Genomic DNA, 18,428 nt, shown 5'->3' on the forward strand with positions numbered 1-18,428 from the left:
TACCGACTTCCCCTCTCTCTTGGCACAGATAATGATTCTGCTATGCAACCAGCAGAGTTTCATCTGTACCCACGTAGACTTCTGCCACCCACGCTGCTACCAGCATCACAGCCGCTCTTGCGCCCGTCTGGTCCGCGCCATCAAGCTCGTGTACGGCGAGACGGTCGACAGCCTGAGAGAGGACAGCACCTCCTCCGGTAACATCGGGGCGCGCGCCAAAAAGAACAAAGAGGTGAGTTTCACAAACAGAAACTGGCCTGCACTACACTAAATCTCCAAAAACAAAATGTGGGAGGCATGGGTTTGGTTTTTTTTGTTTGGAGGTTTATGGAAAGTCTCTGTGCTTTCAGTGTTCAGACAAGTCTTGCCTGAGGACCCCATCTATGAAGAGGAGACCCACTGACACCAACACAGAAGGGAAGAAAGACACCGGCATGCTCAAGTACATCCGCAACCAGGTGATAACAGTGACTCTGTGTGCACGTGTTAAATCAAACAGCAAGTTATTTCGATTGAACAACTGTACCTTAAAATAAATAGAGGAAGTCATGATGCTACAGTGCAGTTTCAACCCATTTAACTTTTAAGCCAGTAGGTATTTTTTTAGATTGCTTTACAGCTGGCACTGTTCTCTCATAGCAAACAGTGATGAAAGCAGACAATATGTGAATCAGTTTCTGTCTGTGCTGCTTTTTTGCAAACTAACAGTCATAACTACCAAGTTGTTCTCCTTATTCCAAGCAAATGTTTTAAATGCATTATGTCCTGCCATCCCTCCATAACATTATCATAGATTCATTTTGTGGAAAAGATGCACCTTCCATTGTGCATCTACAGTTGTAAATGTAAAAGCTTTTATGATCTGAGTTAAAAAAATTCTACTTGGTAAAATATTTTTTTTTAATAACTAATTCCCAGAAAATGTGGCACACACTTCACATTTGATTTTCTATATTTTCGACCTGTGTTCTCCTCCAGGTGATGAGCTTGTCGCCAGCTCCTCTTTCACTGCTGATCAAGGCAGCTCCCATCCTGACCGACGACATGTATGGAGACATCCAACCTGCAGCCTGGGAACTCTTGCTCAGCGTGGATGAACATATGGCAGCCGCCGCTGGTGAGTCAGCCAACAGGCTGTGTATCCATGCTCTGTGGGTCGCCTCTGGAGGTTGTTGTGCCCTTCAGAGTTTGTATTGTGAAAGGAAATGTGTGATTTAATTTGGTAGCTGTACTTAAACATTTTGTCTTAGAACAAAAAGCATTTGAATATCTAACAGTCACCATGTCCTTTCATTTCTTTCTTCCCTTCCTGTTTCTTTTTGACCTCCATCATTCCACACTTCTACCTCTGAATAATTATTTTGCCCTCAACCACAATTTCCCTTTTCTGCCCTTTCCATCTCTCCCCCTCTTTCGTGTTCCCTCATTCACCCTCTTGGTACCTACCCTTTCCCTTTTTATTTCCGTCTTTCCTCATTCCTCCCCCTGCCACCCTCATCTGAATCCCCTCCAGCTGCCATGTTCCTCCTATGTGCAGTGAAGGTCCCAGACGCGGTGACCGAAATGATGATGGCTGAGTTCCAGCACCAGGAGGCCTGCCAGCGCATCAACTCCATCCTAAAGTTTAACACACTGTGGCGTTTCCGCTACCAAGTGTGGCCTCGTATGGAAGAAGGAGCCCAGCAGATCTTTAAAGTACAGAATTTTATTTTATTTTTTTCCCTCAGAAAGGGACAAACATTTTATTTGTGAGACATTTTTCTGTCACTACTTCGCTACTGAGCCCTTTTGGTCTTTTTCAGATTCCTCCACCCAGCATCAACTTCACTCTGCCATCTCCTATACTTGGCATGCCCTGTGTCCCCATATTTGACCCCCCTTGGGTGCCCCAGAACACTGGCAGTGTCCAGGACCCAATCAATGAAGACCAGTCTGTAAGTCTCACCCCTGTTCATATGGGTTTTGCCTATTATGCATACTGCCAAACATATTCAGCATATTATTATTATTATTATTGTTGTTATTATTATTATTATCATTATTATTATTATTAGCAGTAGTAGTCAGGGTAAGAGTATTTGTAAAATGTTTACACATAGTTTTGAATCACCTAGGACTTCAAGATGCATTGAATGTACATAATACTGTCAGTGACTCATGTTACTTGCACCTAAATGCACCTTTGGATCACACCTGGGTTATGTTTCAGTGTAAATTTGGTTCTATGCATTGCAAAATGAAATCACATTACCTGTAAAGAAGGCCTCAGTTTAGTGGGTATTTGACGCAATATGGCCAAAAGTATGTCTGTCCACATATTTGTATATTTTGTGTATTTTTGTATTGGGCCCTTGAATTCCCAAGAGGGACCTCCTAAAGTATACATTTATATTTAAGTGCACTTTCAACTTTGTAGATAACAGAAAAGCGACCCAGGAAAGTAGCTTTTCAGCCTTTATATAATCTCAGATGGTCTGTGATTGGCTGTAGGATCCCTTTATTCATCATAAATCAGAAGGCGGACCTAAGGCACACTAGACCCTGAGGAGTAACGCAGCACATATTAGTACATTTTAACATTTGCACGTTCACAGTCCCCTATAGCTTCAACCTCATTTAACATCACTTTCCAACCTCACTAATGCTCTGGTTGAATGGGAGCAAATCCCTGCAGCCATATTCTACACAGATTATGGAAAACCTGCCCTAAAGAGTGGAACCCCCTTGCAGCAGATTAATGAACATTTGCGAATCCACATACTTTTGGCCATATGGTGTATTTCGAAACATATTTTGGATGGAGTCCTGCTCAACCCAACAAAAAGCTGATTCAATGCACTTTAGACTGCTTTAAAAGACATTTGTTACTGCTGTGCTTGTGTAATGTGGACAACTGCACCAAGAAATCTGCTAAAAATTCAATTGTTATTTTTTTAAAGGTAAAATGGCCGTTTAAACTATTTAAAATGATTTCTTGGTGTTTCTTTTTATTTTTCTGTCTTTTTTTTTGTTTTAAAAGCATGATTATCAAAATATTTTTTTTTTATAGATTTTGATGAAGACTTACAAGCACATGTTCTACAATTTATCTATCGACTGTCTTTGTTTTTAGTACCCCACATTTATTCAGTCAGTCCATACCATAGTAAGTTGGTATTTCTGTCCGGATGTTTGTGCTGATGCATCTTGTTACCTCAGATCATTAACAACAGGAGAGAAATTTCTTCTCCATGTAGTGTTTTTAGTCCATTGGGACCTATAAGTTTTCATCATAGATCAGAAGCTGGGGGAGGTTCATATGGGTCATTTCGGATAGTTGCATCTTGATCAGTGATACACACCACAATCAAAAATGTCTTCTAGCTCTTGGTCTGATATAAAGAAAACAATAACAGCATGCATCGGACATTCAGACATTTTGTGTGTGTTGTGCTGTTTATGCATGGTCATTGGATGAGAATGACTTTGCTGTGTATGTTTTCATATCATGCGTTCAGCCTATTTGGATATGTATGTGTATGGGCACTCGTGCGAATGCTATGAGGCATTTACTGTACACAAGATACAGTAAATTCTCCAAATTCCAGTCTGAATAAATTGATTTGTGTCAGTTTGTCATGATTGAAATCTTTCCTATTCAATACTCCCAACAGTGTTCTTCATCATGCTCAGGGTGGCATTGGAGCATGAGGTGAATGTGCTGGAGGAGAGTTACTGTATTAATGTGTTGTCCAGTCATTTTACATTACAAAATGCTCCTCAGATGTAATAGTAAGCCTAGAATAGCTGTGCGCACACGTTCCTAAAAAGTGTAAACTGTCAGTTTTATATTAATTTCTGCATTTCATCATTCTGAATCTTCTGTATGTCTGCTCCCGCTGGTCTACCTCTGTGCCGTTTGATCCAACACAACCCGTCCATGCCTACCCCCTTCCAGAAATCTTTCTCGGCGCGGGCGGTGTCACGCTCCCACCAGCGAGCTGAGCACATCCTGAAGAACATGCAGCAAGAGGAAGAGAAGAGGCGTCTGGGCCGTGAGGCCAGCATCATCACGGCCATCCCTGTGGCTCAAGAGGCCTGCTACGAGCCCACATGCAGCCCACCGCCCGAACAGGAGGAAGAAGGTGGGGCTAGCAGGCACACAAGCACATATTCTACACACACATAGACAAGTACTGATGCCTACCCTGCTATAAAAGTTTGATTTGAAGCTGCTGACACCTCAGTACCCTGATAGCATGTTGTTTTTTTATGTGTCTACACTGGTCATGTCTGACATTGATCCCGCCAGCAGAAGAAGTGGTGAACCTGGCATCACGCCGTCTGTCTGTCAGCCCATCCTGCGCCTCCAGTAACTCCCACAGGAACTACTCTTTCCGTAGAGGCTCTGTATGGTCTGTCCGCTCATTGGCCAGTGCCGAAGGTATGACTGACTTAAAAAGAAAAAGAAAAAATGAATAATCTTTTGGCTCTAGTGGTCCAGACCGAAATATCTCAACAACTATTAGATGGATTGTCACAAAATTTATGACAGTTGTTGTTCCCAGAGGATGAATAACTTTTGTAAACACCTGAATTTTCCTTTAGTGCCATCATAAGGTTTTGTTGTGTCCCTTCCTGTTTCTTCAGCCCGAGCTGTGTGTCTTGTTTAGTGCTAATTTGGAAATGTCAGAACGCTAACACTATAAACTAAGATTGTGACTGTGTATTTTTTTTACTCTTTGCCAGATGAAGAGAACACAACAGAACACACTCCAACTCACCACATGCTACAGCCGCCCCAAGCTGTTTTCCCAGCATGCATCTGTGCCGCAGTCCTTCCAATAGTGCACCTCATGGAGGACGGGGAGGTTCGAGAGGATGGTGTGGCCGGTAAGCTGCTCTCAGTTAAATGCATTGTTTTTTTTCTGTTGTCTGGGTCCTCTCTGCTCCATAGTGTTTGGTGACATACTGTATTTGCAAGCATAAACAATGTTTTCAATGTTTCCTCAGTGAGTGCTGTTGCCCAACAAATCTTGTGGAACTGCCTGATTGAAGATCCAGCTCTGGTCCTCCGCCACTTTCTGGAAAAACTAACCGTGAGCAACAGGCAGGTAAGTAAATATCTGGAGAACAATCAGGCTCATACGTGATGAGTTGATGAAGGTGTAGTGTGCGTGCTGAAAAAAGTGTCTTGTGTTGTAAGGATGAGCTGATGTTCATGCTGAGGAAGCTACTGCTCAACATCGGAGATCTGCCGGCACAGACCTCTCACATCCTCTTCAACTACCTGGTGAGGCAACAGAGAAAACTTAACTCTGATCTTATATCTTCACTACTCTTTAATCTAACCATCTTGCGTCCATCCCTCTCTTGAATCTCCCCCCTCTTAGGTGGGACTGATCATGTATTTCGTACGGACTCCCTGCGAGTGGGGAATGGATGCCATCTCGGCCACGCTCACCTTCCTGTGGGAGGTGGTCGGCTATGTGGAGGGGCTCTTCTTCAAGGACCTCAAGCAGACCATGAAGAAGGAGCAGTGTGAGGTCAAATTGCTGGTGACTGCATCCATGCCAGGTGAGCTATGGTGCTAAAAATGGAACATTTGTACTAATCTTCTTAAATTATGATAGCATGCAATTTACAATAGAGACAAGGCTGAGACAAAATACTTATATAAGTTATATTTTTGTTGTTGATACAGGAACCAAGACACTGGTGGTGCACGGGCAGAACGAATGTGACATCCCAACACAGCTGCCAGTCCATGAAGACACTCAGTTTGAAGCCCTGTTGAAGGTAAAGACATTGAACTGTCTTAGTCGGGATACCACTGTTCTCTCTTTTATGCCCATTTTTCATTCAGTGATCAAGGACGTGTCAAGGAGGAGAATCAGCTAAATATTTATGTAACTGATACGCAATCTTTGTCCTGCCTGACTAGGAATGCCTGGAATTCTTCAATATTCCCGAGGCAAGATCTGCGCACTACTTCCTTATGGACAAACGGTGGAACCTCATCCATTATTCGAAGGTACAATAGAAACATTTAGCACTCAAAACTGGTCATTGTAGTTAGTACAATGCAGTAAAACCATGTATCTACAGATTTGCTGAGGTTTTCAGATTAACTGAATGTTTAAATGTATTTTGCTTGATTGAAAAATTGACCAACTACCATCTAAGGGCTAATTCATTGTTGCTATCTACCTTCAGACGTACGTAAGAGACATCTACCCCTTTCGAAGATCAGTCTCTCCACAGCTCAACCTGGTTCATATGCTGCCTGAAAAAGGACAGGAGCTTATCCAGAAACAGGTATTTGAAAATGAAGGCTAAATATCAAACAGCATGATTAAAAACATGCTCTAGTGTCTATTTTTTTCTCTCATTCTGTTTTCTTTTCCCTCTCTGTTACTTTTCTAGGTGTTCTCCCGTAAACTAGAAGAAGTCGGCCGGGTGCTCTTTCTCATCTCCCTCACTCAACACATGCCAGCCATTCACAAGCAATCCCATGTTTCCCTGCTTCAGGAAGACCTGCTCCGCTTGCCATCCTTCCCAAGAACTGCTATTGATGGCGAGTTCTCTCTGTTCAATGAGCCACAAGGTTAGACTGACTTTAACTCTTAGATCTAGCTCATGTCAGGATCCTCTCTGAAACCACACCCTTACATTACACCCAAAACATACTGAATAATGAAGTCTTTTTTTCTTCAGGTAAGGAGCTGTTTGGATTGGACACCCTCCACAAGGTGCTGTGGATCAAGCTCCTGGAGGAAATGTTTCTGGGCATGCCCAGTGAGTACCCGTGGGGAGATGAGATGATGCTGTTCCTCAACGTCTTCAACGGGGCGCTGCTGCTCCACCCTGAGGACAGCTCCCTCGTCAGGCAGTATACAGCAACTGCGATCAACACCGCTGTGCACTTCAACCATCTTTTCTCCCTGAGCGGTTACCAGTGGATCCTGCCAACCATGCTGCAGGTACTGTACATGAGTTATGCAGCCAGTTTCTAGAAAATGCTCATATTTGAAGTTTAGTTGTTGTGTTTTAGTAAAGCATTTTCTCCCTTTTTTTTACTAATCAATCTAAAAGTCATCAGTCAGCTCTAAATTTGGTTCAAAATAACCATTTTGAGCTTTTCGCCACCTTTTTGGTACACGGTTTCCATCCACATTTTACAAGCATTAAAAAACTGACTTGATTTTACAGAATTGTAGACAGCAACCAATATTTTACACTCACTTAAATGAAAAAAGTTGTTAATTCTATAATTGATATATTCATTAATGGATGTGTCTCCAACTGAACTTTCAGTGCTCACTGGATGGTGAATTCATTGGATTTAGGAGTTTTTTTCACTCTACTCTTTGCCTGGACTGTATTATTGTGACAGGTCTACGCTGACTATGAGAGCAACCCCTTACTGAGGCAGGGCATCGAGTTCTGCTGCAGGCAGTTCTACATCCTCCACCGCAAACCCTTCATCCTGCAGCTGTTTGCCAGTGTGGCTCCACTGCTAGAATTCACTGTAAGACCACTGAGCACACACACACACACACACACGTTTTTCTATTGCCAGGCACCTGCAATTTGTAGATTTCTATATCTGTCATTTTTTATCCCAGACCAGCACCAGTACAGGTCTTTCCAAAGGAGTGTCAGCCCAGTGTCTGTTTGACCTGCTGGTCTCACTGGAGGGTGAGACCCAGGATGCCCTGGATGCTCTGGAGCTAGTCAAGGCTGAGAAACCTCTACGATCTCTGGGTAAATTGTCACCATCACACAAATTTTAGTGGTCTTTTTGCTGTCAATAAGGATTTCTTTAAATATGAGGGGTTAGGGTTATGTACATTAGCTAAAAGTGCAGACCTTCCTATGCTTTTAGTAGACTCAGTATTATTAAATTCGTAAACTCTATTATGTTGTTCAAATCAAATAAGTTACATTGTCTTATTTGTGGCATCAATTAAGACCTGAAACCAGTGCTTAGAAATTAAACCTTCATCGTTCTCTGAAAACTCTAAATATCCTTGTAATACTCCAATTGTGCAAACCAAACCAAACTTAGGGATGTACCTTCTTTTTGTTGCAGATTTCTGTTACGGTAATGAGGACTTGGCCTTTTCAATCAGCGAGGCTATCAAGCTGTGTGTCACTGTGGTTGCTTACGCCCCTGAATCCTTTAGGAGGTACAGAAACTCACTCTGTATCATTGTTATGACTGTAGTTATTTGTTTCAGTCTGCTGTGTGTATATGTTTGTGTGCCCTGTTTTTTTGTTTTGATTTTTTTACATGCAGGTAGGTGTGTACCATGACTCGGCAACGATTGGCGGAAGGGGTTCGTGCCCTGGCCTGTGGTTGGCTGTTTTGAGTAGATATAGTTTTGATCGTTTCTTTTGAGTAGTGAGGGTGGACTGCCAGTTTTGTTAATCTTGTTTTCTCTTGTTTAATTAGTTAGGGAGGCGAAGTTTTTGTCATTTGTTTTCTTAGGGCATTTTCCTTACCTTCTAGATAGGATTATTTTGTTATTTTGGCCTTATTCCACCCTGAAGATGAATTACTCAGTCTTATACTTTATTTATATCTATAGGTTCATTTATATATATGTGTAAATACATTTTACTTATATACAACCCAATTTTGCTCGTGGCTACTTGGGATTTGGGGAATAACGCTATTCACGTCATGTCCTCGGCACCCCTAGACTGGGGCATAACAATCATGGATTATCTCTCCCTCTTCTTCCTCTAGTCTCTGTCTTTTATAGTTTATCTTTGTCTTAGCTTGTCTTTTTAGTCTATGGTCTCTATTCTTCTCACCTTCAAAACAAATAAACATCTCTCTTTCTCTCTGTACTCATCTTTGTCTCTAGTCTCCAAATGTTGATGGTGCTGGAGGCCTTGGTCCCCTGCTTCCTCCAGAAGCTGAAGAGCAACACAGTGACAATGGAGTCGGCTTCGGCTGCCAGGGACGAGATTGCAGCCATCGCTGCTCTGGCCACGTCTTTACAGGCCCTCCTCTACAGCTCCGAGGCCCTCACAAGGTCGAGACTCTCACCCAAATCTGGATTTTTGCTGGGCACAAATATAGGAAATCTGTCAGCCATTTTTAATCCTAACACTCCTCCACAGGCCAATGACAGCTCCCCAGATGTCCCGTTGTGACCAGGGCCATAAGGGAGGCACTACAGCCAACCATGCCATGTCAGGAGGAGTTAACACCAGGTCTGTACATGAAAATGACCATTGTAAGGTCTATTAAAACCTAAAGTCGAGACTGAACTCCTGTTGGTGTGTATGTGTGCTCAGGGACAACCTCCACCTTCTGGAGGAGGGCCAGGGCATGCCAAGGGAGGAACTGGACGAGCGCATAGCTAGGGAGGAGTTCCGCCGGCCTCGGGAGTCCCTGCTGAACATCTGCACCGAATTTTACAAGCACTGCGGGCCACGACTGAAAATACTGCAGAACGTAGCCGGTGAACCCCGGGTCACAGCCCTGGAGCTGCTGGATATCAAGTCCCACATGAGGTGATGAGATTCATTCATCAGATTCATTGACAACAGTTTGTGAAGTTGATTCTAGCAAGTAAATGAAGGTGTTTCAGTACAGTACATCTTTTTTCCACTTTGTTAGGCAAAAATCAGCTCACAAGATCTTAAAGTATCTTAAATAAAGCACTGTGATTTTGATGGTGTAAAAAGAAAAAGAAAATGATGGAATCCAAGGTATCTTAAAAATACACAATTAATCAGCACTAAAGGTGTGGCTGTTTATGTCTTTTTCCCAGGCTGGCAGAGATCGCCCACGCCCTGCTGAAGCTGGCACCATACGACACCCTGACCATGGAGAGCCGAGGCCTGCGGCGCTACATCATGGAGATGCTGCCAATCACTGACTGGTCATCTGAGGCCGTCCGCCCCGCCCTCATCCTCATCCTCAAGAGGCTGGACCGCATGTTCAACAAGATACACAAGATGCCTACGCTCAGGTGCGCTCGCCCACAGGCATTATGCACCAGGTCTGTTGAATACTATCCCACTTCTTTCTCTGTCTCCCCGTGAGTGTATCGTGCTGTGCCGGTGCCGTGGTGTGTACAGTAGATATACGGCTTCTTGGCACTGTCCTCTGTAGCGCTGCCTTCGTGGGTGCTGTACCGTAGGTGCTGCTGTGGTGTGTTTTTGTGCAGGCACACGTGGGTGGGTGGGTGTGTGTGTGCGCAAGCAGAGTTACATGCATATGTAGGAGTGTGTGTGCTGACGATGGATTACTGGCAATGTTTCCTCTGATCCAGCGGAGTCCAGTCTTGTGCCAAGGAACATAATGCAGATTTTTATTTCAAACAGGAAGTGAGAGGCAAAAGCTTTATTTAACTGTCACAAAAAGCAAGAAATCAATCCTTATGACTATATTTACATGTGCTGAATAGTCAGAAATAAAGAAAGAAAGAAGGAAAGAATAACATAGAGAAAGTTTTTGTTGCTAAGAATAAACAATATTATTAAATATCCTGCCTACAATTGGAAAGGTAAAAATAGACATTCAAATAAAGCAAACCTGCCTTTTCTTCCATGACATAAGACTGGACGCTGATGACTTCACACCAGGATCTGTCAGGGCAGTGTTTAGTTGGCTGTGTTTGTCAGCTTTGCAGTATTTGCTGTCAGTATGGCTTTTGTTACAGTCATTGATGGTTTAATAGGGGGAAACATCAAGAGACGTAAGTGTTTCACCAATATCACTTTCAGCATATGATGGTTTTTAGATATAATACTCTTAATTAATCTTGAAACTTTTGCCACATTTGAGTTTTTCAGAAGAAGCTAATAAGACATGAATTGGTTTTTGCTTGTCAACCTCTTGTATTTTCCTTTTCATCCCACAAGACACCAATATAGCTTTTTAAAGAATTTATATTTCCATTTGTAGCACACATATTCTGACTGTGTGTGTGGATGGGTTGTGCTGTGTTGGTGCATGGTTATGTGTTCTCCAGGAGACAGGTGGAGTGGGAGGCCGCCAGCAGCCTGATTGAGGGAATCTGCCTGACCCTGCAGCGACAGCCGATCATCTCTTTCCTCCCGCACCTTCGCTCGCTTATCAATGTGTGCGTCAACCTGGTATGAAAACACACGAGACAGCACAAAATGTTCTTTTCTTTTTTACCTTTTTTTGGGGGGGAAATTGTTTTTTATGTTAGTGTACGTGTGTGTTGTCAGGTGATGGGTGTGGTCGGTCCTTCCAGTGTGGCAGACGGGCTTCCTCTGCTCCACCTCAGCCCATACCTCTCCCCTCCTCTCCCCTTTAGCACAGCGGTGGTCAGGCTTGTTGCACTGCAGATCCAGGTAGGACTCAATAACCCTGAATAAAATCACACAAAACAAACAGCCAACAACAATTACTGATCTTTCTCTCCTTTCTTCTCCATTTTCTCATCTCTAGGCTTTGAAGGATGACTTCCCACTTAGCCACGTGATCTCACCTTTCACCAATCAAGAGAGGCGAGAGGGGATGCTGCTCAACCTGCTTATTCCCTTTGTGCTCACTGTGGGGTCTGGAAGCAAAGGTAAAAGCTTACAGGCATCTGCTTGAAGCCATAGTTGTAGTTGAATATAGATACACCTAGTTTTTTCTTTACTTGGTTCTTAAAAATGCCCAAATTTGATTGCAGATCCATGATTTTAGCTTGTTTGTATTTCAACATGTGTGTTTTTCTTCTTTTGCAGATAGCCCCCACCTGGAGCAGCCTGAAATCTTCCTGCTTCTGCAGACAGTCATCAATATCCTCCTGCCTCCTCGGATTATCTCAACCTCCCGCACCAAGAACTTCATGCTAGATGCGTCCCCGGCTCACTGCTCCACCCCGGGCGACACAGGAAAGGATCTGCGCAGAGAGGGTTTAGCCGAGTCCACCAGCCAGGCTGCATATCTGGGTACGAGTAAGAGCTGATATGATTGCATGACATTGTTCATACCTCATTCTCTTCTCATCCTCCTCCTTTTATTTCTTATGTGTGCAGCTCTGAAGGTGGTGCTGGTTTGCTTTGAGCGCTCATTGGGAAACCAGTGGTACCGGCTCAGCCTGCAGGTAAAGGAGATGGCTCTGAGGAAGGTGGGCGGCCTGGCCTTCTGGGACTTCATCGACTTCATTGTCCGAACCCGCATCCCTATCTTTGTCTTGCTGAGACCTTTCATACAGTGCAAGGTAAAAAAAACAAACTCTGACTACAGTTTCTTTTTTTTTGGTTGTTGAAATATTTTCAGTGCGACACTATTTTGTCCACTTTCTTTCGGCTATGTTCTTCAACCTCACTTCTCCATCCATGTTCATTTTCATCTAGTTGTTGACCCAGCCAGCTGACTCCCAGGAAGAGATTACAGCACGTCACCACATCGCCGACCAGCTGGAGCGACGCTTCATCCCTCGACCTCTCTGCAAGAGCTCTTTGTTTGCAGAGTTCAACAATGAGCTCAAGATCCTGAAGGAGGCCGTGCACAGTGGCTCCGGTCAGACAATCACACTGAAATCTTTTTTCTGAACACTATCATATGATTCTTTGTGCTAGTAACTGTTTTTGTTTGACCTGCTACCACCCAACAGCTTACCAAGGCAAGACGTCCATCAGCACAGTAGGCACCTCTACATCAGCATATCGCCTCAGTTTGGCCACGATGTCACGCTCGAACACAGGCACCGGCACAGTTTGGGAGCAGGACAGCCAGCCGTCCCGCCAACCTTCTCAAGACACACTCAGCCGCACTGATGAGGATGATGAAGAGAGTCAGAAACTTTTTTCTGTTTATTTTGATATTTAATTTCAATTCTCATATGGAGTTTATGTCATCCTTCTCTTCCGCTCTTTTCATCTACATTCCTCTCTCATTCCAGATGACTCTATAAGTATCCCCAGTGTAGTGAGCGAGCACGAGGCTTTCCTGCCCAGAGTGATGTCACAGCGCCGTTTCTCCAGCCACGCCACAGGCACAGCTGCTTCACAGCCCGAAGCCCCTCGCATCACCATGTTGCCCAGTCACAGGTGACAATCATTCACTAACACATGCATGCATACAGATAAACACTGAATCACAAATTAGTATGTGCACATATAAAAATTTCTCTTCAAACGTAGTGTTTCTGTGAAGACTGCAAGCCTTGTAGGTACGTATGTATGTAACTGTATGCACACAAATTGAATCACAGATTGTAGTTTTCTGCACACAAATGAAAAACTATGGGGAGCCACATTGGACAAATAACAAAAAGAAAGTGAGGGCTCGCAAATTAGAACATATCAAACACACAATGTTTTAAATATCTTCACATATGTATGATGAATAAGGTGATCTGATTTGTGAGCTCTGTTCATTGTGCAGGGTTTTTCTTATTTATTATTTGTCCTACTTCAAGGCACGCATACATTTCTTAAAACCAGAGCTGGTGTGGATGCAGAAATTATCTCACTAGATGAAATATTAGTGAAATAAAAATAGGGATCTTTGCATGGTTTTCCACACTAAAACCAAGTGATAAGGTGAAAAAGCAAAACAGGAGAATGATGCATATGCAATTTCGGCATACAGATAAAGCTAGTATCCGGGTACAAAGTTTGGCTTGTGTACATAATTGACTCTGAAGGAAAAAGAAGTCTAATGTAATCAGAATGTAGCTACATTTTGCTGACTAAGCTTTTAAAATACTGCTTGCTGGTGGCTACTGATGCCTGCAGAAGCTTATAGCTGCTTAAGAGCAAATTGCAGGTACCTGTATATCTAGTATATCTTTCATAGACCATTGCTTGCTTTTTATAGTATGAACAAAAAAATAAAGGAACAGTTTTATTTGATTAAATTGAGCCTCTGTGAAAATGAAGGAATACTAACAGAACAAACTGCAGGAAACAGTGGACTGAATTTTGGTCATCACCTTTTAAATTTGAGATCTTTCTGTCTCCAGAGCCTTCAAGAATTGTGCAACACAACTGATCACGTTTCACATCTCAGCTTGTTTATATATGTCAGATTTTAGAAACAATCATATCTCACAACCACAGTCATATTTTTGTGTGTATATCTGTTGATAATGTTTTTTCTGTTCAACAGTCTCAGGACAGCATGGTGAAGTAATGTAGTTAAGACTCTGAGTGAGCACTCTGGTTGTCCTCAAAAGGAAGGGACTCAGGAATCAGGTGGTGATTTGATCTCGACTAAACTCCTTGAACTCCCGTTCTTCCCCTTCACCCCCCTTTTTACAGTGAACCCAATGTGCTAGATGAGTCCCAGGGCCTTCTGCAGGAGGGTAACCTCTCTAGGTACAGTGGCCCTCTCTCTGTGTATGTCCCGTTGGTGCGTTCTTGCATCTGTCCGCCACTGGGAGGGGCATCGCCTCAGGACGGCCTCCCCTGTTGGCCGCCTCGCCGTTGATCACTCATCCACATCCAATCAAATCGCCTTGGCCAGTCACACCTCCCCTGCCACCTCCCACTTACCTGTCTCTATCTCTTTCTGTGTGGGTCCAGTGTGCCTTGTCTCTACCCCCCCCCCCCCCTTCCCCCAACTTCCCCCTGAGCTCCACACTGACCCTCATCTCTTCAGCTCATCTGCTGTGCTATCCTAACCAGGCCCCTCCCTCCCCTTTAAAAAAAATCTAAAGAGGGCCCCATCATCAGCCCCTGGGCCCGGGAGCTCTGCCTTGGTTCCTTCTCTGTTAGCTATGGGTCTTTAAGGTTTATGTGCCATCACCAAAGTCAGCCTCTCTCCCATTGGTGCCATGGTGTTTCATACTGTTTCCGTGTCTATCAGGCTTCTTGCTGATCAAATTGGGCGTCCTATACTGGATACCAATCTGTAGGGGCAACGGGGAACTGGGGTGGCAACCCTCATTTAAGGACACTTGTTGTATTTATTCTCCAATTTTGCTTCAGAAGTTCAAAATCTAATTGCGGTCTACTTAACTGTTCTAGGAGAAAATCTCTGGAGCTAAACTTTAAAAGAATCGAAGTTTTTAAAAACTATAAATTTGCATATCCTTACGGCGGTTTCTTTTGTCAGCGTTGCTACACCAGCCCCTACTATCCCTTGTTGTGTTTTCAGTGTATGAATCATGGCAGCACTGTTTCTGCTCTGTGATTGGTTGTCTTGTAAACATACCGTATGTGTTGTGTAGTGGGAGAATGAGTAGAATAGCAGCAACATCTTGTTGTGGTCAAAGATGTGATCGGTAGACGAGCACAGCTGGGAATACAGCAATCTTTTTGGCTCTTTGTGTTGATGCATCTCTCTTGTGTGTGTGTGTGTATGTGTGTATGTGTGTGTGTGTGTGTGTGTGTGTGTGTGTGTGTGTGTGTGTGCGTGTGTGTGTGTGTGTGTGTACATATGCATCCGTCTGATTCATTGCACCAGGGTTGCCAGTGTGCAGAGTGAACCCGGCCAGAACCTCCTGATCCAGCCTCCGTTAGGAAGAAAGCGAGGTCTCAGACAGGTATGGATGTCAACTCCCTCCTTCATCCAACACAAGCTTTGAAAACATATTTTCTGAATCAGCTTCCAAATAAACAATCTGAAAAATATATCTGAATAGATAAATGATGTTGTAATGATGGTTATCTTTCCATTTGAATGTAATTTCTCATGTTTTTCGTGCAGATGCGACGCCCCCTGTTGTCCATTCCGAAGACCGAACCACGTGGTCGCTCAGGAGCTCGACTCTCGACAACTCGCAGGAGCATCCAGCCCAAGAACAAACCACTGGGTAACAGCACATGTATCATCATCATCTGAGTGTGTGTGTGTGAGTGTGACTGCAAAATCACATGTTTGTCAGCCCTTACAAAAACTGTGATTCACTGAGAAACTACAACTAATGGCCAGACTTAACTTGCTCTTCAGATCACGGACACATAAGCCCAAATCTAGACTGTTCTCTTTCTGTTAAAGTACTTGTTTTGACAGTATTAATGTCTCTGTGCTGTCTTAAACTGACCCGTCTTCCCCCATTCACAACCTCCGTCTTTGTTCCAATTCTGTTTGTTGTACCACCTGTCACCAAACTGACTCTTCTCACTCTGTTCTGTCTCATGCCTTATGTTTCGAAATAAAGAAACTTTATTGGACTGTGAAGGTGAGACACAACCCTTAACCCTTCCTCTCCACCCTGCAATGGCCCACCCCCTTCTATCTGCAACCTTACCTAATAGGGCGCTCTGCATGTCTGTCTTGCTTCCCCTTCCCAATCCCTGCCTACTCGCCTCCTGTCCCATACCTGCCTCCACTCTCTTTGGTGGTGCTAATATGTTAGAGAGACGCTAGGTGGTGCTGTTGTCTCCATTTTGACCATGTGCTGTGACTGTGTGCCCACAGCACAAGGAGACCAAAAGAGGTCAGTCACCTTTACAGAGAATCAGGGACAGCAGGCGCCCACAGGGACCAGCAAGCCCCCGACTCCCAGCTCCATGGATCCTCCAGGTGAGAGTAGAAAGGCCAGTCCCGCTCCTTCAAAGTCCCCCACGCTGGAAGTGCCCTCCATCTCCTCAGCCACAGTCACTGCTGACCTGCACAGCCCTGCTACTACACAGGTAGGAGTGCTGGAGGGTTGGTAACTGTTGCAGCAATACATTTTGGTATACTTTCAATACCTGATGACATCCAACTAATTTTTAAACTGCTTGTCCTGTTCACGTGGAGACCCCAAGTGATCAAATGAATGTCATAAAATTTTGAAAAATTAAAACCAATTCAGAACTCTGTATGGTAAATAAATATGATATGTTTTTGGGGGGTGTTTGAGTGAACTGACCCTTTTAAGTATGTCAGCTATATTTCATTTTAGTAGCATCTTACAAGCTGGAACTAAAGGAACAAAGTTTATTCTCATCCAGGTTGCTTCAGCTATAAGCAGCAAGGAGAAGCGAGAGCAGTGGTGCCTCCGAAGCAGCCTCTCCCCTCCTCCCTCCTTCTCCCGCCCCTCAACCCCAACACCTCCCTCCCGAACCTGCTCCCCGCTGCCCCTGTCCCGAACCTGTTCCCCTCTCCCCTTGTCCCGCACCTCCTCTCCTCTCCCTCCACCACTGCCCGTGCTCGGTACAGCACCAGCCCCTGGCCCCCCACCACCGCCGCCGCTCCCAACACCACTTCTTCCCCCACCACCGCCGCCAGGGCCATCCAGGATCAGAGAGAGCCCCGGAGATGAGGACACGACGGCACTGCTGCCACGCAGCGACACCCTACTGCATCTCAGCGAGGACGATGGCACTGAGAACCCCCTCCTCACCCCACTGCTGTCCCCTCCCTCGCCTCGTCGATCACCTCGCCGGTCACCTCGTCGGTTACCCCTGCCCCTCTCTCCCGTCGATCTGGACCTGGATGAGTCCCACGTGTGAGAGGGGTGATTGTGGACTTTGTTTTTCTGTCTGTGCCACATTGATACATGCAGGGAGGCGCCAAATTCAAAACATTTAAGAATAAAGTGAACATTTGGATTAGTTTCACTGACAATCTAAAGGTACAAAAGAAGGGAATGTATAGGCAGGAGAAGTGTGAGTTACCCTGCCTCTCCAAGCGTGTCTATACCCCCACTGACTCTCTCTCCCCTCTTGAATGTTCAAAACAATCCATATTTCCCTTCCCTCCCTTTCTTCCTCACTCTTTCAGTCTCTTATTGTATCTTTTCAGTGTCAAATATCAACATCAAAATCATTATTGGGCTGTATCTGTTTCCATGGCTACACATGTTGAGAGTTGAATGTATATCTTATACAGTATCAAAAATCTACCTTATCACTCATCTCCTTCGTCATACAAGTGATCACACTGTGCTAACCATATATATTTTGGTCATACATGTAATATTTAAAGAGCAGAAATGGATATAAGATTGATATTTAAAATCTATATAAATTTAAAGAGGATATGTTAACCTATAACTTGTACAAAATGTTTCAAAGGTTATAAAGGTAGAACTTGTATAATTGTATTAAGAGATTAAATGAAGGCTGTCAATCAGCTCAGCGCCTTTTTAATGAATGAAGATAATATACGTAAAAACATACAATATATGTATTTTAAACATATCTGATGATATGGAGCACGAGTAAGAAATGTTGTAATGAGAAGTCTATGAGATTTTATATTTCCAAAGAGTTTTTCTGAATATTGATTATACAGCAAACATGTACATGGAAGCCTAGAGTTGATCTTTAAATTGAAAATGACAGAAAATCATTCAAATCCATCCAAGATTTTTCTTTTTTCTTTTTTAAGGGACACTGTTGAAACTGAAGTTGTTACTTTTTTGAGGCACCCCCAGAGTCTGAGGGGGAAATAGGTTATACGGTTTGTTACAATTTGGATGCATGGAGTTTAAAATACTTGCATTTTCTTGTGAAAGAAGCTGTGGAGTTGCATTGTGGGAAGTGTAGTGCAGTATTTTTTAAATTTAAGTCGGGCTATCTCA

General features: G+C 43.8%; 1 protein-coding gene across 1 annotated transcript in view; it reads left to right on the plus strand.

Annotated features, from left to right (window-relative positions):
* Window positions 1–17,355, plus strand: part of LOC128354325 (protein unc-80 homolog) — a 40,251-nt gene extending 22,896 nt beyond the window's left edge. The window contains exons 30-66 of the mRNA XM_053314562.1: window positions 29–232; window positions 351–458; window positions 979–1,117; window positions 1,514–1,695; window positions 1,803–1,934; window positions 3,938–4,124; window positions 4,292–4,423; window positions 4,729–4,872; window positions 4,993–5,093; window positions 5,186–5,272; window positions 5,373–5,556; window positions 5,684–5,778; window positions 5,924–6,013; window positions 6,196–6,297; window positions 6,406–6,586; window positions 6,697–6,962; window positions 7,376–7,510; window positions 7,608–7,746; window positions 8,075–8,171; window positions 8,856–9,026; window positions 9,115–9,207; window positions 9,292–9,510; window positions 9,771–10,001; window positions 10,977–11,100; window positions 11,200–11,325; window positions 11,423–11,546; window positions 11,707–11,913; window positions 12,001–12,185; window positions 12,322–12,487; window positions 12,582–12,761; window positions 12,870–13,017; window positions 14,233–14,289; window positions 15,380–15,458; window positions 15,623–15,728; window positions 16,077–16,097; window positions 16,337–16,551; window positions 16,855–17,355. Coding sequence (XP_053170537.1) covers window positions 29–232; window positions 351–458; window positions 979–1,117; window positions 1,514–1,695; window positions 1,803–1,934; window positions 3,938–4,124; window positions 4,292–4,423; window positions 4,729–4,872; window positions 4,993–5,093; window positions 5,186–5,272; window positions 5,373–5,556; window positions 5,684–5,778; window positions 5,924–6,013; window positions 6,196–6,297; window positions 6,406–6,586; window positions 6,697–6,962; window positions 7,376–7,510; window positions 7,608–7,746; window positions 8,075–8,171; window positions 8,856–9,026; window positions 9,115–9,207; window positions 9,292–9,510; window positions 9,771–10,001; window positions 10,977–11,100; window positions 11,200–11,325; window positions 11,423–11,546; window positions 11,707–11,913; window positions 12,001–12,185; window positions 12,322–12,487; window positions 12,582–12,761; window positions 12,870–13,017; window positions 14,233–14,289; window positions 15,380–15,458; window positions 15,623–15,728; window positions 16,077–16,097; window positions 16,337–16,551; window positions 16,855–17,355 — 5,658 coding nt within the window. The remainder of the gene's footprint in view (window positions 1–28; window positions 233–350; window positions 459–978; window positions 1,118–1,513; window positions 1,696–1,802; window positions 1,935–3,937; window positions 4,125–4,291; window positions 4,424–4,728; window positions 4,873–4,992; window positions 5,094–5,185; window positions 5,273–5,372; window positions 5,557–5,683; window positions 5,779–5,923; window positions 6,014–6,195; window positions 6,298–6,405; window positions 6,587–6,696; window positions 6,963–7,375; window positions 7,511–7,607; window positions 7,747–8,074; window positions 8,172–8,855; window positions 9,027–9,114; window positions 9,208–9,291; window positions 9,511–9,770; window positions 10,002–10,976; window positions 11,101–11,199; window positions 11,326–11,422; window positions 11,547–11,706; window positions 11,914–12,000; window positions 12,186–12,321; window positions 12,488–12,581; window positions 12,762–12,869; window positions 13,018–14,232; window positions 14,290–15,379; window positions 15,459–15,622; window positions 15,729–16,076; window positions 16,098–16,336; window positions 16,552–16,854) is intronic.
* The last annotated feature ends 1,073 nt before the right edge of the window (window positions 17,356–18,428 follow it).

Source organism: Scomber japonicus, chromosome 24 (genome assembly GCF_027409825.1).
Source record: "Scomber japonicus isolate fScoJap1 chromosome 24, fScoJap1.pri, whole genome shotgun sequence".
Classification (NCBI taxonomy): Eukaryota; Metazoa; Chordata; class Actinopteri; order Scombriformes; family Scombridae; genus Scomber; species Scomber japonicus.